Source organism: Triticum urartu, chromosome 4 (assembly GCF_003073215.2).
Source record: "Triticum urartu cultivar G1812 chromosome 4, Tu2.1, whole genome shotgun sequence".
Classification (NCBI taxonomy): Eukaryota; Viridiplantae; Streptophyta; class Magnoliopsida; order Poales; family Poaceae; genus Triticum; species Triticum urartu.
In genome coordinates, this window is record NC_053025.1 from 458,884,659 (window position 1) to 458,911,445 (window position 26,787).

General features: G+C 44.8%; 2 protein-coding genes across 2 annotated transcripts; one reads left to right on the forward strand and one right to left on the reverse strand.

Moving 5' to 3' along the window:
* Positions 1-17,394: 17,394 nt before the first annotated feature.
* LOC125552057 (jasmonate-induced oxygenase 2-like) lies at positions 17,395-21,724 on the reverse strand. The gene is made up of 3 exons (XM_048715522.1): positions 21,173-21,724; positions 20,730-21,063; positions 17,395-17,899 (listed from the first exon to the last, which is right to left on the reverse strand). The coding sequence occupies exons 1-3, from the start codon at positions 21,679-21,681 to the stop codon at positions 17,636-17,638; spliced, it is 1,107 nt and encodes a 368-aa protein (XP_048571479.1). The 5' UTR covers positions 21,682-21,724; the 3' UTR covers positions 17,395-17,635.
* Positions 21,725-25,909: 4,185 nt separating this feature from the next.
* On the forward strand, positions 25,910-26,728 carry LOC125554802 (protein NEN4-like). Its single transcript, XM_048718214.1, has one exon. The coding sequence runs from the start codon at positions 25,910-25,912 to the stop codon at positions 26,726-26,728; it is 819 nt and encodes a 272-aa protein (XP_048574171.1).
* The last annotated feature ends 59 nt before the right edge of the window (positions 26,729-26,787 follow it).

A 26,787-nucleotide genomic window follows, 5' to 3' on the forward strand; every position in this document is an offset into this window, starting at 1 on the left:
TCAATGCAAGCTTAACACCTATCCAGATAGCTCTGAGTAGAGATACCGGATACGTATAATGGAGCAATAATTTGGAATAGCTCCAAGTGGAACGTGGTAGCAGCATCTATGATATAAAGTTTTGCGAAATACATAGGGATCTGAATATGGCAAGACCCATTGACTGCAACCTCTCTCACAAGCATAACATGATCAAACCCAGAACTCATTGAGTATTAATCACATAGTGATGTGAACTAGATTAGTGACTCTAGTAAACTCTTTGGATGTTGGTCACATGGCGATGTGACCTGTGAGTGTTAATCACATGGCGATGTGAACTAGATTATTGACTCTAGTGCAAGTGGGAGACTGTTGGAAATATGCCCTAGAGGCAATAATAAATTGGTTATTATTATATTTCCTTGTTCATGATAATCGTTTATTATCCATGCTAGAATTGTATTGATAGGAAACTCAGATACATGTGTGGATACATAGACAACACCATGTCCTTAGTAAGCCTCTAGTTGACTAGCTCGTTGATCAATAAGATGGTTACGGTTTCCTGACCATGGACATTGGATGTCGTTGATAACGGGATCACATCATTAGGAGAATGATGTGATGGACAAGACCCAATCCTAAGCCTAGCACAAGATCGTGTAGTTCGTTTGCTAAAGCTTTTCTAATGTCAAGTATCATTTCCTTAAACCATGAGATTGTGCAACTCCCGAATACCGTAGGAGTGCTATGGGTGTGCCAAACATCACAACGTAACTGGGTGGCTATAAAGGTACACTACAGGCATCTTCGAAAGTGTCTGTTGGGTTGGCACGAATCAAGACTGGGATTTGTCACTCCGTGTAAACGGAGAGGTATCTCTGGGCCCACTCGGTAGGACATCATCATAATGTGCACAATGTGACCAAGGAGTTGCTCACGGGATGATGTGTTACGGAACGAGTAAAGAGACTTTCCGGTAACGAGATTGAACAAGGTATCGGATACCGACGATCGAATCTCGGGCAAGTACAATACCGCTGGACAAAGGGAATTGTATACGGGATTGATTGAATCCTCGACATCATGGTTCATCCGATGAGATCATCGTGGAACATGTGGGAGCCAACATGGGTATCCAGATCCTGCTGTTGGTTATTGGCCGGAGAGTTGTCTCGGTCATGTCTGCATGGTTCCCGAACCCGTAGGGTCTACACACTTAAGGTTCGGTGACGCTAGAGTTGTTATGGGAAATAGTATGTGGTTACCGAAGGTTGTTCGGAGTCCCGGATGAGATCCCGGACATGACGAGGAGTTCCGGAATGGTCCGGAGGTGAAGATCGGTATATTGGACGAAGGGTATTGGAGTCCAGAATTGTTCCGGGGGTACCAGGTGATGACCAGTCTGTCCGAAAGGGGTTTCGGAGGCCCGGCAAGCGTTGGGGGGCCTTATGGGCCAAGGGGAGAGGGCACATCAGCCCACTAAGGGGCTGAGCGCCCCTCCCACCCCATCTCACGTAACCAGGAGAGGTGGGGGCGCCACCCCTAGGGCAGCCGCCCCTCCCGGCTTGGGGGGCAAGTTTCCTAGGGGGTGGGGGCGCCCAAACCCATCTAGGGTTTCCCCTGTGGCCGCCGCCCCTCCCCTAGGGAACCCTAGGGCGCCTCCCCCTCCTCCCTTCCCCCTATATATAGTGAGGGAGAGAGAGGGCAGCCGCACCCTTCCCCTGGCGCAGCCCTCTTCCTCCTCCAACACCTCATCCTCGTCCGTAGTGCTTGGCGAAGCCCTGCCGGAGAACCACGAGCTCCATCACCACCACGCCGTCGCGCTGTCGGAGTTTTCCCTCAACTTCTCCTCTCACCTTGCTGGATCAAGAAGGAGGAGACGTCTCCCAACCGTACGTGTGTTGAACGCGGAGGTGCCGTCCGTTCGGTGCTAGGATCATCGATGATTTGGATCACGACGAGTACGACTAAATCAACCCCGTTCACTTGAACGCTTCTGCTTAGCGATCTACAAGGGTATGTAGATGCACTCTCCTTCCCTTCGTTGCTAGATTACTCTAGAGATTGATCTTGGTGATGCGTAGAAAATTTTAAATTTCTGCTACGATCCCCAACATGATTTACATAAAGGATTAAGTTCCAGCCCATCATCAAAGATTGAAATTGGTGTTTCAAAAGGGTTATCAATTCTTGATTTTCTCAAAGACTATAAGCCGCCGGGTTATAAAAATTCCGGCTTACAACGGAGGCATATTAAATCGCCATTGGCCAAGAGCCGCCGGGTATTTAAAAACTCTGGATTTATTTGTCAACAGATAAGGTACTTGAATCTTTAAATAGGCAAACTTGGCTGGATTTTTTATGATATTGAATGACTGAGGTTTTCAAACCGGGTTATTCAAATCTTTAATAGCCAACATGGCTGGATTTTTATTATGGTTATCAATCACCAATATTACGAATGAGGTTTTCAAAGTCGCTTCAGTGCAATGGATATTATTTTATCAATGGATATAATTTATTCTACAATGGAAGGAATATTCTCGAGTCGCTGCAGGCTTACGCCCCGACACTTGGGGGCTATATTATTCAAGTTGAGATTACATCAAATATGCAAGTCCCATGTCACTGCCAGCATGCACCATGGCACTTGGGGGCTAATGCAAAGACAATTTTACTAGCCTTATTGAAGACCCGACTCATCACATCATAATGAGCCGGCCCTTGGGGGCTACCAATTGCTCTTGTCAACGATTCAAGGTACACAAGTTTTATTCCATTATATTGAAGGGTCCACTGCTCAGTTGGTAAAGCTCAAAGCCCGTAACCTTGTGGACATGGATTCAAGCCCCATGATGGGGGTTACATCATATGATGTTCTTTTCAAAAGAAGTATTTATAAAGTCCCAGATCAATATTATCTTACTGAGACGGCCCTTGGGGGCTACACGTTGTTGTTCAAAGTCTATATGGTCACATTTATAAAGTCCTTGCTCATTATTGCATAATGACCCGGCCCTTGGGGGCTACACTTGTTGAAGCTTTTATGAGTATAAAGCAATTACAAGTCCCAGGTTGCTGCAAGCATGACAACCCGGTACTTGGGGGCTACATATATGGAGTATTCAGTCTTTACTAGTGACTAAGATGAACAACACGGATTTTTTTTCAAAGTGGCAGTATTTATATTGAAGCAAGTCTTAAGTCATCACTTTGTTTCCGCTCAAGACTTGGGGGCTACAGGTAATATGGATATAAGGGAGAAAAATCTTCAAATTCTCAGTTTTGAGAAAACGTGATTGACCCGGCGTCATCAATAACTATGACCCGGCGTTGGCAACAATTATGACCCAGTGTTATCAATATTTACAAACCGGATATTTTGGCAATGATAAACCGGCAAGTTCTACAAGCCGGCTGAAAGTCGAATGAGTTTTTTCAAGACAAATATTTTTAAGCCGGCGCTTTGGAAACCGATTCAAGTGCATTATTTCTCACAATATTTCTCTACAAGAGACCAATGTCAGCAAATTGACTCTGAAGCTGGCCTATTGACCTGGATTTCTCAAAAGAAGTATCTGGATTTTTTTTACATTGACAAAGTCGAAACATATCTACTAAGGGAGATTTGCTATGAGATCATGGACATGTAGATATCAAGAAGGAAATGACAAGGACTTAAAGATGACCAGGTGTCGGCTTACAAGAATTTTTAACCCGGATCACAACCTGTCAAATTTGTTCTGGTGTTTATTTTGCAGGATCAGTTTAACATGGATAAATCCAAATTAAACTGGGGGCTAATGTCGGGGATATACCCCGCGGTATGACCCGGCCGGACTTGGCGATTCACTGGTGACTCGCCCTGACTTGGCGACTCACTAAGTGACCCTCCCGGATCTCTCCACTCACTGATGACCCGGCCGAGCCAGGTGACTCATTGGTGACCCGGCCGGTGGAGCAGAGGAGCAATAAGACCCGGTGGCCCAAGCAGACGGTTCATGGAAGGCCGGCTCGTATTATGGTGGGCCGGCTTAAGAGGAAAGCATAAGGAATATTCCCTTACAAAGGAAGCAAGACTAGGACTCCACTTGTAATAGAGTAATCCTAATCCTAATAGGACTAGTCATGTAAACCGCCCCTTCAACATATATAAGGAGGGGTAGGGCACCCCAAGAGGGACAAGATTGACAAGTTCCACAAGTTGGACAAGTTAGGTTTAGACAATAGCTCTCGAGATAGAGCACTCTTGTAACCGTGATCATCATCATCAATATCAATGAAGCAGGATGTAGGCTTTTACCTCCACCGTGAGGGGCCGAACCTGGGTAAAACATCGCGTCTCTCATCCCGCTCAACCCCTCTCAAGCTACCACATAGATGCGTTGGTCTTGCGACGAAGTCCTGACACTATGGACATCTGCCGTGACAATTCCACGACACCTTCTGAGCTTGCTCCTTGTTGCTGTCATGTTCCAATCTTTCTGAACCACCCTTGCAAAAGTTTTCATATTCATGTTTTCATCTGCTCTGAAAGAATCAACATATTTCCAGCCATAAAAGGAGCAGTGAATGACTTAACACACCATTTCTTTATGCATGTATGCTTTGGATTGTATTTCTTGATCATGAAGCAGTTGATTCTCCCATCAAATGATGCAGACAAGGTCCAAGGGCACCCATATTCACAAATGGCATTGAGTCTTTTCCTATCATTTCTGGGGCATTTAATGTCAACTCTCTCCTGACAGTTGTACTCTTTGATAGCTTTCATTGGGAAGTCAAAAGATCCAAAGGTCTGGCCAACTTGAAACTCTGGTTTAGTCACGTCTTCCTCTCTAAAACTTTTAAAATTCAACTTAACCTCATCTTCATCATATGTAGGAAAGCACATGTCCACATATTCAGTAGGATCATCAGCTTCTTCTTGGACTTCTTTACCTCTGCCTTTCTCACAATCAACATTTTTGTCAAAAAAGTCATCATGATCTTGCAGATCAATGTCTGAATCAACAATTTGTGGAATGTAATCTTCATTTGAATCCTGCATTAATGAACAACCAACTGCATCTGCTGCATCCATGTTCAAAAACCTACACAATTTCCTGGCCCTAAACCCAAACTGAGATGAAAGATAAGTAGTTCCTGGATGGGGTGGACTTGGTATGAAATCATCTTCTTCTGACTCTGCTCCACTTTCTGACTCTGCTTCATTTTGCTCATGCTTTTGATCATGCTGAGGCAGCTCCTGTTCCACTTGAGGGAGCTCGGCCTGTTCCTGTTCCACTAGAGTGAGCTGAGCCTGCTCCTCTTGCTGATGTTGTGTCTTCTCTTCTTGCTGCTGGTGTGCCTTCTCCTTCTTTGGCCTAATGCCACTGAACCTGACAATTAGAGGATTCCCATCATCAGAGTGACCTTGAACAAGAGAAATATATGATCTCATGCTCTCATCATTGAAGGAAATATGCCATAGAGGCAATAATAAAGTTATTATTTATTTCCTCATATCATGATAAATTTTTATTATTCATGCTAGAATTGTATTAACCGGAAACATAATACATGTGTGAATACATAGACAAAAATTGTGTCACTAGTATGCCTCTACTTGACTAGCTCGTTGATCAAAGATGGTTGAGTTTCCTAGCCATAGACATGAGTTGTCATTTGATTAATGGGATCACATCATTAGGAGAATGATGTGATTGACTTGACCCATTCCGTTAGCTTAGCACTTGATCGTTTAAGTTTACTGCTATTGCTTTCTGCATGACTTATACATGTTCCTATGACTACGAGATTATGCAACTCCCGATTACCGGAGGAACACTTTTTGTGCTACCAAATATCACAACATAACTGGGTGATTATAAAGGTGCTCTACAGGTGTGTCCGATGGTACTTGTTGAGTTGGCATAGATCGAGATTAGAATTTGTCACTCCGATTGTCAGAGAGGTGTCTCTGGGCCCTCTCGGTAATGCACATCACTATAAGCCTTGCAAGCAATGTGACTAATGAGCTAGCTGCGGGATGATGCATTACGGAACAAGTAAAGAGACTTGCCGGTAACGATATTGGGCTAGGTATTGAGATACCGATGATCGAATCTCGGGCAAGTAACATACCGATGACAAAGGGAACAACGGATGTTGTTATGCGTTTTGACCGATAAAGATCTTAGTAGAATATGTAGGAACCAATATGAACATCCAGGTTCCGCTATTGGTTATTGACCGGAGATGTGTCTCGGTCATTTCTACATAGTTGTCGAACCCGTAGTGTCCGCATGCTTAAAGTTCTGCGACGATCGGTAATATGAGTTTATATGTTTTGATGTACCGAAGGTAGTTCGGAGTCCCGGATGTGATCACAGAGATGACGAGGAGTCTCGAAATGGTCGAGACATAAAGACTGATATATTCGAAGGTTATAAGTGGAAATAGAGGGCAGCAAGGGGAGTGTGGGGCGCGCCCCCCAATGCCCAAACCGAATTGGTATAGGGCAAGGGGGGCCGACCCCCTCTTTCCTTCTCCTCCTCTCCCTTTCCTTCCCCCTCTCCTACTCCTACTAGGAAAGGAGGAGTCCTACTCCCGGTGGGAGTAGGACTCCCCCCTTGGTGCGCCTTCCTTGGCCGGCCACCTCCCCCCCTTGCTACTTTATATACGGGGGCAGGGGGGCACCTCTAGACACACAAGTTGATCATTGATCTCTCCCAGCCGTGTGCGGTGCCCCCCTCCACCATAATCCACCTTGGTCATACTGTAGCGGTGCTTAGGCAAAGCCCTGCGACTGTAGCTTCATCAACATCATCACCACGCCGTCGTTCTGACGAAACTCTCCCTCGAGCTCTACTGGATCGTGAGTTCGCGGGACATCACCGAGCTGAACGTGTGCTGAACGCGGAGGTGCCGTATGTTCGGTACTGAGGATCGGTCGATCATGAAGACGTACGACTACATCAACCGCGTTTTCATAACGCTTCTTCTTAACGACCTACGAGGGTACGTGGATGACTCTCCCCTCTCGTTGCTATGCATCACCATGATCTTGCGTGTGCGTAGGAAATTTTTTGAAATTACTACGTTCCCCAACAGTGGCATCCGAGCCATGTTTATGCGTGGATGTTATATGCACGAGTAGAACACAAGTGAGTTGTGGGCGATACAAGTCATACTGCTTACTAGCATGTCATACTTTGGTTCGGCAGTATTGTTGGATGAAGCGGCCCAGACTAACATTACGCATACGCTTACGCGAGACTAGTTCTACCGACGTGCTTTGCACACAGGTGGCTGGCGGGTGTCAGTTTCTCCAACTTTAGTTGAACCGAGTGTGGCTACGCCCGGTCCTTGAGAAGGTTAAAACATCACTAACTTGACGAACTATCGTTGTGGTTTTGATGTGTAGGTAAGAACGGTTCTTGCTCAGCCCGTAGCAGCCACGTAAAACTTGCAACAACAAAGTAGAGGACGTCTAACTTGTTTTTGCAGGGCATGTTGTGATGTGATATGGTCAAGACGTGATGATGTATTTTTGTATGAGATGATCATGTTTTGTAACGGAGTCATCGGCAACTGGCAGGAGCCATATGGTTGTTGCTTTATTGTATGCAATGCAATCGCCCTGTAATTGCTTTACTTTATCACTAAGCGGTAGCGATAGTCGTATAAGTAATAGTTTGTGAGACGAAAACGATGCTACGATGGAGATCAAGATGTCGCGCCGGTGACGATGGTGATCATGACGGTGCTTTGGAGATGGAGATCAAAGGCACAAGATGATGATGGCCATATCATATCACTTATATTGATTGCATGTGATGTTTATCCTTTATGCATCTTATTCTACTTTGATTGACGGTAGCATTATAAAATGATCCCTCATTAAATTTCAAGGTATAAGTGTTCTCCCTGAGTATGCACCGTTGCGAAAGTTCGTTGTGCCGAGACACCACGTGATGATCGGGTGTTATAACCTCTACGTTCAAATACAACGGCTGTAAGCCGGTTTTGCACACGCAGAATACTCGGGTTAAACTTGACGAGCCTAGCATATGCAAATATGGCCTCGGAACACTGAGACCGAAAGGTCGAGCGTGAATCATATAGTAGATATGATCAACATAGTGATGTTCACCATTGAAAACTACTCCATCTCACGTGATGATCGGACATGGTTTGGTTAATTTGAATCACGTGATCACTTAGATGATTAGAGGGATGTCTATCTAAGTGGGAGTTCTTAAGTAATATGATTAATTGAACTTAAATTTATCACGAACTTAGTATCTGATAGTATTTTGCTTGTCTATGTTGTTGTAGATAGATGGCCCGTGCTGTAGTTCCGTTGAATTTTAATGCATTCCTTGAGAAAGCAAAGTTGAAAGATGATGGTAGCAATTACACGGACTGGGTCCGTAACTTGAGGATTACCCTCATTGTTGCACAGAAGAATTACGTCCTGGAAGCAGCGCTAGGTGTACCACCTGCGCCGGCAACTGCAGACATTGTGAATGCCTGGCAGTCGCGTGTTGATGACTACTCGATAGTCCGGTGTGCCATGCTTTACGGCTTAGAACTGGGACTTCAACAACGTTTTGAACGTCATGGAGCATATGAGATGTTCCAGGAGTTGAAGTTAATATTTCAAGCAAATGCCCGAATTGAGAGATATGAAGTCTCCAATAAGTTCTACAACTGCAAGATGGAGGAGAATAGTCCTGTCAGTGAACATATACTCAGAATGTCTGGGTACTGCAATCACTTGATTCAACTGGGAGTTAATCTTCCGGATGATAGTGTCATTGACAAAATTCTTCAATCACTGCCACCAAGCTACAAGAGCTTCGTGATGAACTATAATATGCAAGGGATGGATAAGACAATTCCCGAGCTTCGCAATGCTAAAGGCTGCGGAGGTAGAAATCAAGAAGGAGCATCAAGTGTTGATGGTCAACAAGACCACCAGTTTCAAGAAAAAGGGTAAAGGGGAGAAGAATGGTTGTTCTATTTATATGAGTAATATCTTTATGGTCATGCATCCTTGAAGAGTGGTCTGTTTTTATTAAATCTCGATTGTAGTGATACACATATTCATAATATTGAAGCCAAAAGATGCAAGGTTGATAATGATAGTGCAACTTATTTGTGGCACTGCCGTTTGGGTCATATTGGTGTAAAGCGCATGAAGAAACTCCATACTGATGGACTTTTGGAATCACTTGATTATGAATCACTTGGTACTTGCGAACCATGCCTCATGGGCAAGATGACTAAAACACCATTCTCCGGAACAATGGAGCGAGCAACAGATTTGTTAGAGCTCATAAATACTGATGTATGTGGTCCGATGAATATTGAGGTCCGCGGCGGGTATCGTTACTTTTACACCTTCACAAATGATTTGAGCAGATATGGGTATATCTACTTAATAAAACATAAGTCTGAAACATTTGAAAAGTTCAAAGAATTTCAGAGTGAAGTGGAAAATCATCGTAACAAGAAAATAAAGTTTATATGATCTGATCGTGGAGGAGAATATTTGAGTTACGAGTTTGGTCTACATTTGAAACAATGCGGAATAGTTTCGCAACTCACTCCACCCGGAACACCACAGCGAAATGGTGTGTCTGAACGTCGTAATCGTACTTTACTAGATATGGTGCGATCTATGATGTCTCTTACTGATTTAGTGCTATCGTTTTGGGGTTATGCTTTAGAGACAGCTGCATGCACGCCTTATGAACTGTGGTTTGGCAAGAAACCAAAGTTGTCGTTTCTTAAAGTTTGGGGCTGCGATGCTTATGTGAAAAAGCTTCAACCTGATAAGCTCGAACCCAAATCGGAGAAATGTGTCTTCATAGGATACCCAAAGGAAACTGTTGGGTACACCTTCTATCACAGATCTGAAGGCAAGACATTTGTTGATAAGAATGTATCTTTTCTAGAGAAGGAGTTTCTCTCTAAAGAAGTGAGTGGGAGGAAAGTAGAACTTGATGAGGTAACTGTACCTGCTCCCTTATTGGAAAGTAGTTCATCACAGAAACCGGTTCCTGTGACAACTACACCAATTAGCGAGGAAGCTAACGAAGTTGATCATGAAGCTTCAGATCAAGTTACTACCGAACCTCGTAGGTCAACCAGAGTAAGATCCGCACCAGAGTGGTACGGTAATCCTATTCCGGAGTTCATGTTACTTGACCAAGGCAAACCTACGAACTATGAAGAAGCGATGGTGAGCCCAGATTCCGCAAAATGTCTTGAGGCCATGAAATTGAGATGGGATCCATGTATGATAACAAAGTGTGGACTTTGGTTGACTTTCCAAAGATCGGCAAGCCATAGAGAATAAATGGATCTTCAAGAAGAAGACTGACGTTGACGTTAATGTTACTGTCTACAAAGCTCGACTTGTTGCGAAAGGTTTTCGACAAGTTCAAGGAGTTGACTACGATGAGACTTTCTCACCCGTAGCGATGCTTAAGTCTGTCCGAATCATGTTACCAATTGCCACATTTTATGATTATGAAATTTGGCAAATGGATGTAAAAACTGCATTCCTGAATGGATTTCTGGAAGAAGAGTTGTATATGATGCAACCGGAAGGCTTTTTCGATCCAAAGGGAGCTAACAAAGTGTGCAAGCTCCAGCGGTCCATTTATGGACTGGTGCAAGCCTCTCGGAGTTGGAATAAACGTTTTGATAGTGTGATCAAAGCATATGGTTTTATACAGACTTTTGGAGAAGCCTGTATTTACAAGAAAGTGAGTAGGAGCTCTGTAGCATTTCTGATATTATATGTGGATGACATATTGCTAATTGGAAATGATACAGAATTTCTGGATAGCATAAAAGGATACTTGAATAAGAGTTTTTCAATGAAAGACCTAGGTGAAGCTGCTTACATATTGGGCATCAAGATCTATCGAGATAGATCAAGACGCTTAATTGGACTTTCACAAAGCACATACCTTGACAAAGTTTTGAAAAAGTTCAAAATGGATCAAGCAAAGAAAGGGTTCTTGCCTGTGTTACAAGGTGTGAAGTTGAGTCAGACTCAATGCCCGACCACTGCAGAAGATAGAGAGAAAATGAGAAGTGTTCCCTATGCTTCGACAATAGGCTCTATCATGTATGCAATGCTGTGTTCCAGACCTGATGTGTGCCTTGCTATTAGCTTAGCAGCGAGGTACCAGAGTAATCCAGGAATGGATCACTGGACAGCGGTCAAGAACATCCTGAAATACCTGAAAAGGACTAAGGATATGTTTCTCATTTATGGAGGTGTCAAAGAGCTCGTCGTAAATGGTTATGTCGATGCAAGCTTTGACACTGATCCAGCCGATTCTAAATCGCAAACCGGATACATGTTTACATTGAACGGACGAGCTGTCAGTTGGTGCAGTTCTAAACAAAGCGTCGTGGCGGGATCTACGTGTGAAGCGGAATACATAGCTGCTTCGGAAGCAGCAAATGAAGGAGTTCATATCCGATCTAGGTGTCATACCTAGTGCATTGGGACCAATGAAAATCTTTTGTGACAATACTGGTGCAATTGCCTTGGAAAAGGAATCCAGATTTCACAAGAGAACCAAGCACATTAAGAGATGCTTCAATTCCATCTGGGATCAAATCCATGTGGGATACATAGAGATTTGAAAGATACATACAGATCTGAATGTTGCAGCCCGTTGACTACGCCTCTTCCACGAGCAAAACATGATCAACATCAAGACTCCATGGGTGTTAGAATCATTACTATGTAATCTAGATTATTGACTCTAGTGCAAGTGGGAGACTGAAGGAAAAATATGCCCTAGAGGAAATAATAAAGTTATTATTTATTTCATCATATCATGATAAATGTTTATTATTCATGCTAGAATTGTATTATCCGGAAACATAATACATGTGTGAATACATAGACAAACATTGTGTCACTAGTATGCCTCTACTTGACTAGCTCGTTGATCAAAGATGGTTGAGTTTCCTAGCCATAGACATGAGTTGTCATTTGATTAACGGGATCACATCATTAGGAGAATGATGTGATTGACTTGTCCCATTCCGTTAGCTTAGCACTTGATCGTTTAAGTTTACTGCTATTGCTTTCTTCATGACTTATACATGTTCCTATGACTATGAGATTATGCAACTCCCGATTACCGGAGGAACACTTTGTGTGCTACCAAACGTCACAACGTAACTGGTTGATTATAAAGGTGCTCTACAGGTGTGTCCGATGGTACTTGTTGAGTTGGCATAGATCGATATTAGAATTTGTCACTCCGATTGTCGGAGAGGTGTCTCTGGGCCCTCTCGGTAATGCACATCACTATAAGCCTTGCAAGCAATGTGAATAATGAGCTAGTTGCAGGATGATGCATTACGGAACAAGTAAAGAGACTTGCCGGTAACGAGATTGAGCTAGGTATTGATATACCGACGATCGAATCTCGGGCATGTAACATACCGATGACAAAGGGAACAATATATGTTGTTATGCGATTTGACCGATAAAGATCTTCATAGAATATGTAGGAACCAATATGAACATCCAGGTTATGCTATTGGTTATTGACCGGAGAGGTGTCTCGGTCATGTCTACATTGTTCTCGAACCCGTAGGGTCCGCACGCTTAAAGTTCTGTGACGATCGGTAATATGAGTTTATATGTTTTGATGTACCGAAGGTAGTTCGGAGTCCCGGATGTGATCACGGACATGATGAGGAGTCTCTAAATGGTCAAGACATAAAGATTGATATATTGGAAGGTTATATTCGGACACTAGATGGGTTCCGGGGGTTACCGTATAAATACCGGAGTACGGGGGGTTACCGGAACCCCCCAGGGGCTTAATGGGCCTACATGAGCCTTAGTGGAAATAGAGGGCGGTAAGGGGAGTGTGGGCCCCCCCAAGGCCCAAACCGAATTGGTTTAGGGTAAGGGGGGCCGGCCCCCTCTTTCCTTCTCCTCCTCTCCCTTTCCTTCCCCCTCTCCTACTCCTATTAGGAAAGGAGGAGTCCTACTCTCGATGGGAGTAGGACCCCCCCTGGCGCGCCCTCCTTCGTCGGCCGCCTCTCCCCCTTGCTACTTTATATACGGGGGCAGGGGGTACCTCTAGACACACAAGTTGATCATTGATCTCTCCCAGCCATGTGCGGTGCCCCCCTCCACCATAATCCACCTCGGTCATACTATAGGGGTGCTTAGGCGAAGCCCTGCGACGGTAGCTTCATCAACATCGTCACCACGCCGTCGTGCTGACGAAACTCTCCCGCGATCTCTACTGGATCGTGAGTTCGCGGGACGTCACCGAGCTGAACGTGTGCTGAACGCGGAGGTGCCGTATGTTCGGTACTGAGGATCGGTCGATCGTGAAGACGTACGACTACATCAACAGCGTTGTCATAACGCTTCCTCTTAACGGTCTATGAGGGTACGTGGACGACTCTCCCCTCTCGTTGCTATGCATCACCATGATCTTGCGTGTGCGTACGAATTTTTTTGAAATTACTACGTTCCCCAACAATCATGATCATGGAAAATCAGTTGGAAGTGGTTGCCATTCAGAACACAATCCTTCATGTTTTCTGTCATAGTGTTGTCCCTATCATAATCTCTCTTAATACATTCATATACACTATCAATCCAGGAACACACCAATAAGCCCTGATCCTTCCCTCAAACTCATATCCAATTTCCTCCACTAGACTGGCAACAACATTAGGTGTCCAATTATCTATGTCACAGTAATCATACCAAATGGAGTGACCTTTGTGATAATCCCTATGCTTGCCAGCACATAGAAAATAGCCACCATGTATGACCTCAACAGAGAAGTGGTTGCTTAAGGGTCCTGCAAAACAATCAAGTTGAAAAAGTTCATGCATTTTAGACTACAGAGAGGTTCAGACAGTACAAAATTCAGACCTTTTCAGAAAAAAGCAGATATTCCTGGCCTCCAATTAACAAATGTATGATCTTACAGGTCATAGAGCAACCATTTTTGGTAAATCAGACCTAATGTAATTGCAAATTAAAACAATTCTGCACACCAAGTCAACTCTGACACTAAAATCAACCTTTACTGCTTAAACCCTAGACCCCCGGACCCATGACAAATTGGGGGAGAAAGAACCCTAACCACTCCAGATCTCTGCAAACATGGGCAACAACTGCGAACCCTCCATCCTAACACCCTATTTTTGGCATGCCACTAAGTTCATCAAGAAACTGCTAAAACCCTACCACCCACACCCAATCCGTCAGAAAGTTAAACGAACGCCCAAACCCTAGCTCGTATGCGCAATTGATGCGACCAAGAACTCTTTACCGAAGCTAAATTGGACAGATCGAGCAACGGAGCTCCTGGCGACGACGACGTACCGTACAGGGGCGACGAGACATCATCACGGCGGCGCGAAGGAGCAAGAGGGACGTCGCGCAAGCCCCTCCCGAACGACGCGGACGGCGGCGGCTCAGCGTCCGACGACGTGCTCATGGAGCCGTCGTCGTTGCCGACGAGCTCAGAGGACGACCTCGGCAGCGACGATGAGCAGAGAGGGTGCGGGAGCAGAGGAGACAGCGAGCTGGTGCGGTCCGACCAGGTGGGCTGGTTTAATGGTCACGACGATTTTGCAAAAACCACCCGGACGGACTAGTGTTGACCCAGACACGACCAGGTGGCGGTCAAAGCTGAGCTGGCGGCCGCTGACTCGGCTAAGTCAGCGAATACATAGACGAAATCGAACATACGGACCAAAGTGAACCCTGTGGGCAAGTACGTGGACCGTAGTTCGGGTATTTTGAAGTAGTGGTACTAAAGTGTCAACTGGCTCAAGTTTTATAACCTATAGTGAATTTTTCTCTTTTGAAAATAAATCCACACATATGGTAAGTTTATAATAGTTTTCTTTCGCCTTTTGTTAATTGAACAATTTTTTCTTCTTCTTAATTAGTCAACGAAGCATTTTTTCCTCCGTTGCAAATAGAGAAGGAAAATATTTTTTAACACGGTACAGACACAAGCGTTTATATATACACGCATACACTCACCCCTATGAATCTACACGCATATCTTACCCCATGAGCATCCTGATGAGCTAGGAATACCATAGTCTCTCTAACCATCCAACAATATATTGGTTCACGAAAAAGAAAATACTTGTTGATTTGACCGTAGCTAATTTGTTTGACCGTAACATGAGAAATTATGTGGAACTGCATCACATACGCCCGAGCTCACCAAACAAGCACCGAATTCGTCCGCTATCTCCGAGAAACAATCCAACCGGTCGACATCAATATGAAACCATGATTTTTACTATATTTCTTTTTCTCATACTGCTTACTTGCGTATGCTTGTTTTTCCTTTTACCAAATTCCAGTAGGCAGTCAAACACCAATTCCCACCCGGCAAAAAAGACAATATTTTTTTAATATAATACAGACGCAAGCGGTTGTATATATACGCATACACTTATTCCTATGAATGTAAATATGCACACCCTGTTCTTATGAGTATTTGTAAGAGTCTGAGCCAACACATCATCTTGAGATTTTATAAAGTCACTGTAGGCGCTTCATAATGGACGAAAACATCTTCTCCCATTGAACGCGCATCGCCGGAAATTCTGAACTAAATTTAAAATAAATACGAGCACCAAAACATGAACCCGGATGGACTGAAGATACCACTGTCCATCTAACCATCAAACCACCGATTACGTACATGGACCATGGAGCATTTATTTTACTTATAATTAATTAATTAAAGAACGTATATACACGATTAACCACACGACTCCACAAATATACACGATTGCCACACACGATCTTGGCAGGCTGTCACCCATCAAGGCATCAAGCACGCATTGCACCTGCATCAAAACGTCGCTGTCAGTCGCCACCGGTGACGCGCGCGGCGAGATATACAATCCATGGCCCTCCACACACCTGACCCACCGACGACGACAACAGAGATACACGGCAAGAGGTTGCCGGTCTCATTTGGCCTGTATAATTCGAGACAAGATAACCTTCTGACCCTCGATCAGAAACTAAACCCAATCATGGAAAGCCGGGCGATTTAACTCGAATCGAGCAACGGAAGATTCCAGAGTCCCCACCAAGCTGCGCGGCCGGACCACCGACTACCTGCGGCCTTTCTCTCTCCTCCGGCCCCCTTCTGGCTACGGGTAAAGCTGGTGGCGGGTGGCGGTACCGGCATATTCTTTTTTAACATAGTATAGACGCAGAGACCTTCAAGAAACCGAGTGAGTATATCTGATAACATGCAGTGGTTGTCATGTCGCTCCAACCATTTTCGTCCCGTTATCTACACACAGCTCGTCCCACATGTGTCCCACGAGAAATTAATTAAGACTTTCTGTAGTGTAGTAACTCGTGAATCTTTTCGGCCTGTGGATGTATTTATAAAAATGACTAGGAAAGTGTTCATCCTTAATTATTATTTTCCCAAAAAATTCTTATTTATTAATAATACTCCCTATAAGTAACAAAAATAACAAGCAGGTCCCTGGACCCTAGCAATGACCATGAACACTAGAATAAGTCGAATGTGCACGGATGTCATCGCCCACCTCAAAAGAGCCGACAAATCTTGTTGTAGTTGAAAGTCAAAAAGTCGTGAAACTAAGGCTTAAAGCGCCAGCACACTAAAACAACAAACGTCACCCATAAAGAAAAACATTGATTAGAACGACTGTATCGACAAACACACCAACAACCATGAGCGCCCGCCAAATCCACATGAATCCATCAGAGACAACATAGCAGATTTAAGTAGTTCTGTCAAAGACCAACAACGACTGAACCCAAGTAGATACGCGAGAACCTCCAAGTGTCTCCTCCCAAGCATGAATAGGATGTGGGGGACACTATTCTAACTCTGATACGTCCCTATGCCCCCCCCCCCCCCCCAACGAACCCTCCCACACGCAATCAGCCGCACCTTCAAGATCGATAGTGCCATCAGGGGCGGGGCGAACCGATAGCGCCGCCGATGAGAGGGGCCAAAACCTGATTGGCTCTAAATCCCTTGGAGGGATCTCAGAAATATCATGACTGTGGTTTCTACATTGAGTTAATTCTTAATCAACTAGGATAATATATTTTTATTAATTATATGAAAAAATTACACCATGATGAATATATTTATACCTTTTTATGAACACATTTTTGGAATTGTTGATTCAATTATGAGCCAGCTGAGGGCTTTTTATAATCTTTCTTTCTTCTGAAATAGATGTTGGCCTCTTTTGTCTCCTTTACTTTTTCGTATCACACGTATTGGCCAGGGAAATGTTTCCTATTTTCATCAAAAAAATCTGAGCGGGCAAAGACAGAGGCGTTCCCAAAAGCAATATGCCAGAAGATCAAGTAAGGAACATAACAAATGAGCAGTCTCATTAATTATATACGTCATACAGAGTAAACAAACTGATCAAGTTAACATGAATGGCATACGTACGAGACTATCCCGTGTATATTTATTAGCGGAAACGTCTATATTATACATACATATGTACCGGCCATGAACACATCTCCGAATACAACGGAGTGATGCGCATGCACATGACAAGGGAGTAGTAGGCCGGCCGGCCGGCCGGCTGGCCTTTCCTAGTGTCAGGAGGCGACGCTGCTGTTGGCGTTCTGCAGAGACTGTAGCTGCGCCTTGCCGCTGAGGCCCCGCTGCCGGATGTGTGCCCGATACTCGTCGAAGGTCATCTCCGGATACAGCGCCGGGCGTCCCGGCGCCACCAGCTCCGCCATGGGCGCCACCGGCACGTCGCTCCGCGGGTTGTAGAAGAAGGCGAGCGATAGCCGCTCCTCCGCTGCACTCACTGTCACCCGGTGCTCCACGCTCTTGTACGCCGCGTTGCTCAGCACCTGCGTACGTAAGCACACAGAGTTAAGAGTAGTACACCATTTATATATTTTCTCTATACGTTAATATAAGACGTTTTTGCAGTTCATTTCCGAGTCGTAAACAATACACCATTTACAATCAATTCGATCGAGAGGCTATTGGTGTCACACGTTGAGGGAGCTCAGGTGCGGAATAGACTTGATGGGTGATAGCTCCGGCACTGTGGCACCATCAAATGCAAAATAATCAAAGGCGTAGGCCGATTAGACACGCCTCTGGCTATAGCTACTGAGTAGGTGTCACTTGCACCTGAACCATTTTCTAATATGCCTATAGAGGAATATCACATGAAAGAAGAGAAATATGTCATTTCCACCATCAAATTGAATTTCCGCCTTGTTAGTGCCTACGCCTACCCAAGGTCCAAATCTAGCTAGAAGTAGTAGCCTTTTTACAGAAGCCAAATTGACCCCAGAAGCCAAGGAAAATAACACAAGAGAGTACTATCTTGTGTGACAGAAATAATTCCACGTCGATCTTTGAACTTTCAATGTTGTTTCATAGCATTTTTTCGTTATAGAAGCGCGTGCTCGCAAAGATAGCACCTTTTCATTCATTTTGCTATTGCACAGCGTGCTCACAAAGGTTAGCACGTAGTACGTGACTCCCTCCGGTCTTTTTTAGTTTTTGCATATGAGTTTTGTCCGAACTACTTTGACCAAACATATCTAAAAAAGTAGTATCAACATTTACAATGTCAAATCAATATTGTTAGGTTTATTATTAAATAGTTTCGTTGTTACTATTCATCATCCAGGTGCAGAATAAGTTATTCTTCACCCGAGGTAATCTTACGATCATTTCATAATTAAATTACGTTTCGAATTTAAATAGTTACATTCCTATTGATTCACTACGTAAAATTTGACATAAGAAAGTAAAAATATAGGTCATAAGACAAGAAAATTTATAGTTTATGTGTATTTTAAACTATGTTTTTACGTTTGCAATTTTACATAACAAAAAATATTTTTTACGGTGATTATATATTTTTTACGGTCCCTTTTTGCGTCGGAGAAAAGACAAAACTTACTGAACGTAAAATTACGATGCATTGATGGTAAAATAGAGGGGATGAAGAATAACTATAACTATAACTATAACTATATATATATATATTTGTATTGTGGATGTTGATACTTTTTAATATATATATGGTCAAACTTTGCAAAGTTTGATTTGACACAAATCTAATTCACGGAGTAAAAAGGACCGGAGGGAGTACAACAAAGTAGAGTTACACATCAAAAGACGTATGTGTAGCAAACTGAGTGTAGCTTAGATGGTTAGGTTCTTTGTGATGGAACCAACCCATCAGATTTGAAGTCCTACACTTGGCACTGATACTCCTTATCGACTATGAGACATCTATGATGTGATGGCTTCGTCAACCTCAGGATGTATAGTATCTCTAAGGTGCTCATACGAATAAAATGTGCATGCATGTGTTAGTAGGGATGAATGTATGTTCGTGTATGTGGGAACTATGTTAAAAAAAGACATATGTGTAATCAACTTAAAGTTACTTCTTACTCACATGAACGTAAAAAAATGGAATCTATACTTACCACTAACTTTATTTCTAACTATGTAGATTGGAAAAGTGAAAATGATATGCATATATTTAGTTTTACCATATTCAAAAAGTAATATTACTATATTTGTAATCCTTATATAATCAAATTGTCTATCAACAGTTTCTTTAGTCTTGGATTTTTTTTTGAAATATTTAGTCTTGGACTAATATCCAATCATTCGCATCTCACCTCACTCTAGACATAAACCATACACCAAAAAGTTCAATGATGTACTTTTAGGTTAACTAGTGTATAACTATTTAACCACTCTTAAAAAGAATCCAAAATAGTGTACAAAAATTTTATGATTAAGATTTAAAAAAACAGGTAACTGAAAATTAACAAAATTGTCATAAAAAATCAAAATTTAAAACCCTTGGTCCTATTTTCGCTCCAGGATTCGTGTCTATGTACAAAGAAATATCATGCTTTTGGTGAATATTTTCGCAGATAACAAACACATAAACTCTCTTTTTTTCTTTTTTTTTCTTTTTGCGGGAAGGAACACATGAATTCAAAACATAGGAATAGAAAAAACGCGAGACTTGAGATGTCATATATCCAGAAAAATCCCCGAAACCATGAATTGGATGTCATGTAAGAAAAACACAGGAATCACAGACACCAGAAGAAGAGAACAAACAAATATGAGGTAAATTCATGTGATGGAAACATATCTTTCACGTGGATTCGTCATTATGTCGGGAAACAATCAATAGGATACGCCTACGCTTTGTTACTTGGAGAAGCAGTTTCTTGTCCAATTTTTCAATGCAGTTCCACTGATACGTGTCGACAGCTGAGGCTACCGTCCCGGACCCCCACAACCGGTTTTGTTTTCGTTCCCGGCCTTTTCCCGGGTTGCACTCAAGTAGAATAGGTGCAAGTGCAACGTAGTACACCACGATTGCACGTAGTACATAGATACTGTACATGTTGTACCTTTTCGGTGCGTGTAATGATTCACGACTGGTTGCCTAATTTGTTTGTTTTCTTTTCGTTGCACCTTTTCTACAATTTTACTTGGTTCTATAATAGTATTTTTTTGAATGATATTTTACTTTTTGTTTGCATGGATGGTATGGTAATTTTACTTGGTTCTATCAACTCACGGGTGCGTATACCATATGTGTACGCTGTCGCCTGTACGTATGCGCGTCCCTGCCACATACACGTAACGTACTTCCGTAGTACGCGGCAAGTGTGTATATACCTGGATCTGGTCTCCGACGTTGACGATGAAGGCGTCAGGGACCGGGTCGACGGTGATCCACTGGCCATCCTTCTTCACCTGCAGCCCCCGAACGTGGTCGTCGACGAGCAGCATGGTCATGCCGCCGGGGTCCGAGTGCGCCGCCACGCCCAGCGTCAGCTCCGGCTGCGGGCACCTCGGGTAGAAGTTAACCCTCATGCATGCCCCCTCGCCGCCCTCCCCGCCGAACGCTGCCTGCAGCCTCCCGCCGTCGAGTCCCAGCCCCTTGGACAGCACCTTTGATACCCTCCGGCACAGCTTCACCACCTCCTCGCCGTACTCCTCCGTCGCCTCCCTGCCATGCATGCATACACATCGGCCAGCTAAATAACTTGTGAATTAATTGGATCGACGAGCATGCGACGCGAGTGCGTGTAGGTAGACCTAGGTGCCTGTGTGCGTACCGTAGGGTGGACGGAAGGGACGGCCACTTGTCGTGGCTCTTGATCGACGGCGGGAGGAGGTGCAGGAAGTAGTAGTCGCCCCAGTCGAGGTGTCCACCCTTGGTGGTACCGAGACGGCTGCCGTAGCCCTCATACGTCGCCGGCGAGTTGGCGTACCGCTCGCGCACCTCGGCTGGCTGCCTGAAGAAGCCGCGCCACGACGAGCGCGCCCGCCGCAGCAGCTCAGGACTCACGCCGTGGTTCACCGCCTGGAAGAACCCCCACTCCTGGCACGCGGCGTCCACGGCACGGACTGTCTCGTCCGAGTCCGGCATTGACATGTCCACTACCGGGATGTTTAGGCTGCCGCCGCCATGTGAGACCGCCGGTTGGAGGGTCGTCGCCGACGGCCGATCCAACGGCAGCTTGACGTACCGCTCGGGTATTGTCTCGCCGCAGGTGTCCGACACGGCCTGCACGCGCACCACGGGCTCCGGCCAGCCGGCGCCACCGTTGAAGCAGCTACTCATCGGAGCTAGTACCTAGCTTGAGGCGGGTAGTGTTAAGGCGCTCCAACACTAAGCGCCTTTTATAAAGGAAGCAGAGGATAAGGGAGAGATAGTCATTATTGAGCCAATTGAGCTAGTGCTTTGCTAGGGCATGAAAGCAACGTATATAGGATAATACAAACACGTGTTGCAAAGATTAAAAGTAGCTACAGCATGGGATTAACATTAACTAGTACAGTAGTATATATTGTTTTGTGTGGCTAGGGTTCTTGTGTGGACATACTTTATGCTAGTGCTTTTGTGGACTCTATACCCATCCTATATTATATATACTACTTTTATTAGCTAGGTCAGTGAAACTTAACAATCATGAGCAAAACAATGCACGTTTTCTGCATTCTTGCGCCTTGTCATGAGCATTTGAGCGTGCTATAGCTCTCTTTGATCACTTGCAGCTTTCGAAGACCATACCTTACGTATATAATTGTCTATAAGTCACATCGAGAATGAATAACAGTGCTTATTTGTGACATGTGTGTTAGTATTAATCTGTATAGTGTTGACTAATCTTTTTTTGAAGGAAAAAAGAAATCGTTAGTATACAATTTTTCCCGCGCATGTATATATGTATACGGTAGTAGCTAGGAAGCCAACCGTTGGTTGCATGCCTCTCGGATGCGGATACTGGCCAAAAGATAAACTTTTCTATTATTAAAAATCGGCAATCTTATCTGGCTGACGTCCCAGGGAGCAATTTCTGGCGAACGCCCCCGGAGCCCTTCCATTTGGATCTAAGGGTGGCCGTTTTCTACAAGAAATACCCTAAAGAGACTAAAAGTAATCCGCAAAAAAAAAGAGAGACTAAAAGTAGGAACTGGCATGACAGTTTTCAAAACTGCCAACCCTATATACATAAAATGACACTCAGGTTGTTCGCATGCCCACCCCTAGCCGGAGACCGTTCGCCAACTAGCGGGATCCTTAAAAGTATAGATTCATTTCAATAGAGAGTACAACGGTGGACTCTGCAATTGATTGTTGCACACCGCGACCTATGTATTTATCTTTTATTTTAATTTTTTAATAATATACATTTTTATTAACTTTTTTGCGAGAACATTTTTATTAACTTAATGTGTACCCTCCAAGTTGTATGAACACATTATTTGGAACGTGGTTAAATGGAGTGGATTCAAACATAATGAGTCATATTTGGATAGGAGTATGCGCGTTATTATGGGCTATCTGGAACATTAGGAATGACATAATCTTAACCGGAAAAACTTTATCAACTTTTTGCAGGTTATCCATAAAGCTACTGCTTGGATCCGTACGTGGTCGTTACTCATCCATGCGGATTCCAAGGAGCGTTTGAATACTGCGTGCAACCGATGGGAGACAGTCGCTTGGATGGCGAGCTACTAATAGACTAGGTGTGTAGGCACTAGGTGTGTAGGCATCGTGGCCTTTGGCTATTTTCGCTGGATGTGGCATCTTTTTATTTCATTTTGCTTTGCTCCATTTGTGAGTCAGACTTGCACTACAGACTTGTGTTCGTACTTGTTTTCATATTATGGTTGCATGCATCAATCTGATGCAGAGGTAGGGGGTTAACCTCCTTTTCCAAAAAAAACTTAATGCGTAGCATCAAGCAGATGCAGAACTTGATGAGTGACACCAGGCATCTGCATAATTAAGATGCACACATCCAGAATCAACAATTTAAAAGAAGAAGGATATGAATGATAGATGGGCAACATTTTAGTTATATGTTACCGACACGATGTCTATGTCGATGGAGGTGGTGAACCCCTATCAGTAGATTATGATGTCACCCATTGTTGGTGAAACCTTCCTGGCCAGCCACTTCAATCATATACACACCCCTTTAAACAACAGTCAGTACTTCATTTGGTCCAGCGTAAATAACCCACGTAGGAAGCAACCGAAAATAACCTATGTATTTACCTATTCCCTTTGTACAAATAACATCCCTCCAATCATGTAGTAGAAAGCAACAAAATTTTATTCAAAGGACAAAATACGAGATAGGACACACTAGCAAATCCACCTCCTGCGATACTAGTGTGTTAGATCTTCATCTTTCTTTCATGTTCTTGAGAAGGCATCCCCTCCATACTTCGCTGACGAGCCCTTCTATTCGCCTCCCCTCTACCTGCCACTCCGATGGCCCGTTGCGGGGAGGGGAATCCTAGTGCCTCCCCTCCTGTTAGTACTTTAGGTTAGGGTTTCTTAATCCTTGCAGGTGCGCTGCTCGGGCGGATCGCAGTGCTTCTTGTTTGAGATTGTCTTCCAGGCTCGGACCCTCCTTGAGTTCGTCCATCTGGACATATTCGATGGACCTCCGGCGTAGATTCCTGTCGCATCCTTGGGGCGGCGAGGTTAGTGTTTCTCGTTGTGCGTGTGCGATGACGAGATTTGGTGTTAGTTGCTTCAGATATATTCAAGGGTTGAACGACGACGACTACGACTCCAGGGGCTGGTCCTTAGGGCACGTGCTCCAAGACTTCCTAGTTGTCATCGACAAGGTTAAGCTGCCTCTGGTAGGGGAGCGGTGATAGCGACACGTCGATGACTCGTTCTGGCGACGGTAGTGGTCATTCGACGGTCTAGAGCCCTTGATGTAGTTTTTGTTAAGTTTGAGGCCTTTGTACTTCTTATAAATATTTTACCTTCCACACCGGGGAGATCATCACTCCACCCGCAAATAACGCTAGTGCAGTAATCAGTTTAATCTAGCAACCTTTTTTCTTGTCCCAGCACAGCTAGTGCCTTCAAAGACGAGTAACACATGTGGCCTTGAATTGTTCTTTGAAGAGAGTAGCTATACTGCTACACATGTCATAGGCATCGTGTGTGCTAATAAGATGCTTTCGTTTGCAGACACTGACAATGCAACAATATTCAACTAGGTTGATTTATTCCCTCAAGAAAAAACTAGGTTAATTTAGGCAGGCACATGAACTGATTGCTGACTTTTTGTTCCTCTCGAGATTAATCGTTTTCCTTTGTTGTACAGTAGCCTAGATGTTTGGTTAGATTTCTCTTTCTCCTCCACGTGGTCTAATAATAAAGGTTTTTTTGGATCTAGCAAAATTTAGTAAATGTTGTACTCCATGTCAAAATCAAAATCTATGGAGTATATAGATCGATATACAGCCCCACAATTTTCTCTTTTGCTAATTTGGGTGGACAATATTTGATTTATCACATGTATATTCCCTGATTAAAGAATAACTTCTCTAGAGTTGTGAACGTCATGCATGATGTATCTCCCACAAATGTAGTCCTGAATTTAACTTTTAATAAAATATTAGGAAAATAAACTTTCGTAATATTTTACGTTTGCCTAAATTTAACAGTCGTAACATTTACAGCCATTATAGCTTTAAAATTGTTCTAAGGGATAGTAGGTGCTCTTGAGGTCTTTAGTGTGTCTCTTATCTTCCCACTATCAAACGCATGAAATGGTGCCAAAAATGGCGATTGTATGGAGAAGATTTGGGCGTTTCCACGGTCGTTACCATGTGGTACGAGCAGCGATACGACTGCGTATAGTCGTACCAATGCCCAGCTTGTGTTTTGTCCTCTACCCCAAGCTCGCTGGTTAAGTATATTGACATTAACTTTTACGTACTACCACAACTTAATAAAATGACCAAAAAACCAAAGGTCTTATCTCAACGAGACGAATGACTTCCAGGTTGCTTCTTCATTAGAGATCATCTTGACGTCGCTCCTTTGGAATTCACCAAATACAACATCGGTTCTCCTTTGCCTTGCTCCGAAGTTGGCTCTTTTTACACAGCTGGTCGAAGCAGACTTTCATGAAAAATAGTATCTCAGTTTGTACATCGTTCCCAGTAACACTAGTAGAAAAAGGGCGTAATGTGAAGCACATTAGTCCCGGTTTGCAACTGAACCGACATTAATGTGACCATTAGTGCCGGTTCCAACGGCTAGGCGGTCGGCGCTCATTAGAGCATCTCCAGCCGTCCTCCCCAGGAGGCATTTTTTCCGCCTCCTGGGGGGCTGCCGGCAAAAACTTCGGCCTGGGGGTGGAATTTTTTCCACTCGTTGCGCCCCCAGAGCTCCATTGACAGGCTCCTCCGACAAGACAGGGATCATCCATTCTCCCATCCCTCCTCTCCTCCATTCCTTCAAGTAAGAAACAAACAAACAGAGCTCCATCGCCAAGAAACCACCACCGAGTTGCTTGCCGGAACCAATGGCGACCACCAAGAAGAGGGAGATGGTGTTCTTCGACGTGGAGGCTGCGCAGTCCCCGCCGCTGCCCGGCGAGTGCAGCCTGCTGGAGTTCGCCGCCATCCTCGTCTGCCCACGCCGCCTCGTCGAGGTCTCCAGCTACTCCACCCTCATCCGCCCGGACGACGCCGGCGCCGACGGTGGCGTCCTCTCCGCCTCCTCCAGCGCACCCTTGTTCGAGGACGTCTTCCCGGACATCTTCGAGCTGCTGGACAGCCGCGTGTGGGCGGGCCACGGCATCCGGCGCGCCGGCTGCCCGCGCATGCGCGAGGCCTTCGCCGCCTTCGGCCTGGGCGCGCCGGAGCCCGTGGGTGTCGTCGACTCGCTCGACGTGCTCCTCGCGCAGGGCGCGCATGGGTGCTTCGGGCCGGCCGCCGCCGGGGACGACGGCCAGGAGGAGGACGAGGAGGCGGCGGCCCTGGCGGAGCACTTCGGGATCGGCGCGCGGCGGGCGCGGGGGCTCCGGTGCCTGGACGGCGCGCGCGTGAGCCTCGAGGTGCTGGGACACCACAAAGGAATGGAATTTTTTCCACGGCGGCGGCGGCCCCCCGCGCCCGCGCGGGGACAGCGGCGGCGGCAGCGAGGGTCAAGCGCGAGGAGGATGCGGGGCGGCAAGCTCGGCGGGTCCGGCGCAGCTGGACGTCGTCGGCGAGGCGTTCTGTGCGGGCAGGAGTTGGTGGGGGAGAGAAATAGAAAAGAGATCACGTGGGTGGGCCCGAAGGAAAAGCGAGGAGAGAGAGGGAGTGGGAGGCTGACAATGGGCCCAAAGCAACTAAAGTAGTCTCTCTCCTCCCCCAGCTGCCCCCTGGGATCCTGGGAATGGGATGAGAGCGTCGGCCG

Bases quoted from the DNA above. Each gene is read 5' to 3' on its own strand.
- LOC125552057 (XM_048715522.1), bottom strand. From the start codon at position 21,681: ATGAGTAGCTGCTTCAACGGTGGCGCCGGCTGGCCGGAGCCCGTGGTG. The intron at 21,064-21,172 runs GTACGCACACAG...CATGCATGGCAG, and splicing joins TCCCTTCCGTCCACCCTACG to GGAGGCGACGGAGGAGTACG. The intron at 17,900-20,729 runs GTATATACACAC...TTACGTACGCAG, and splicing joins ACGTCGGAGACCAGATCCAG to GTGCTGAGCAACGCGGCGTA.
- LOC125554802 (XM_048718214.1), top strand. From the start codon at position 25,910: ATGGCGACCACCAAGAAGAGGGAGATGGTGTTCTTCGACGTGGAGGCT.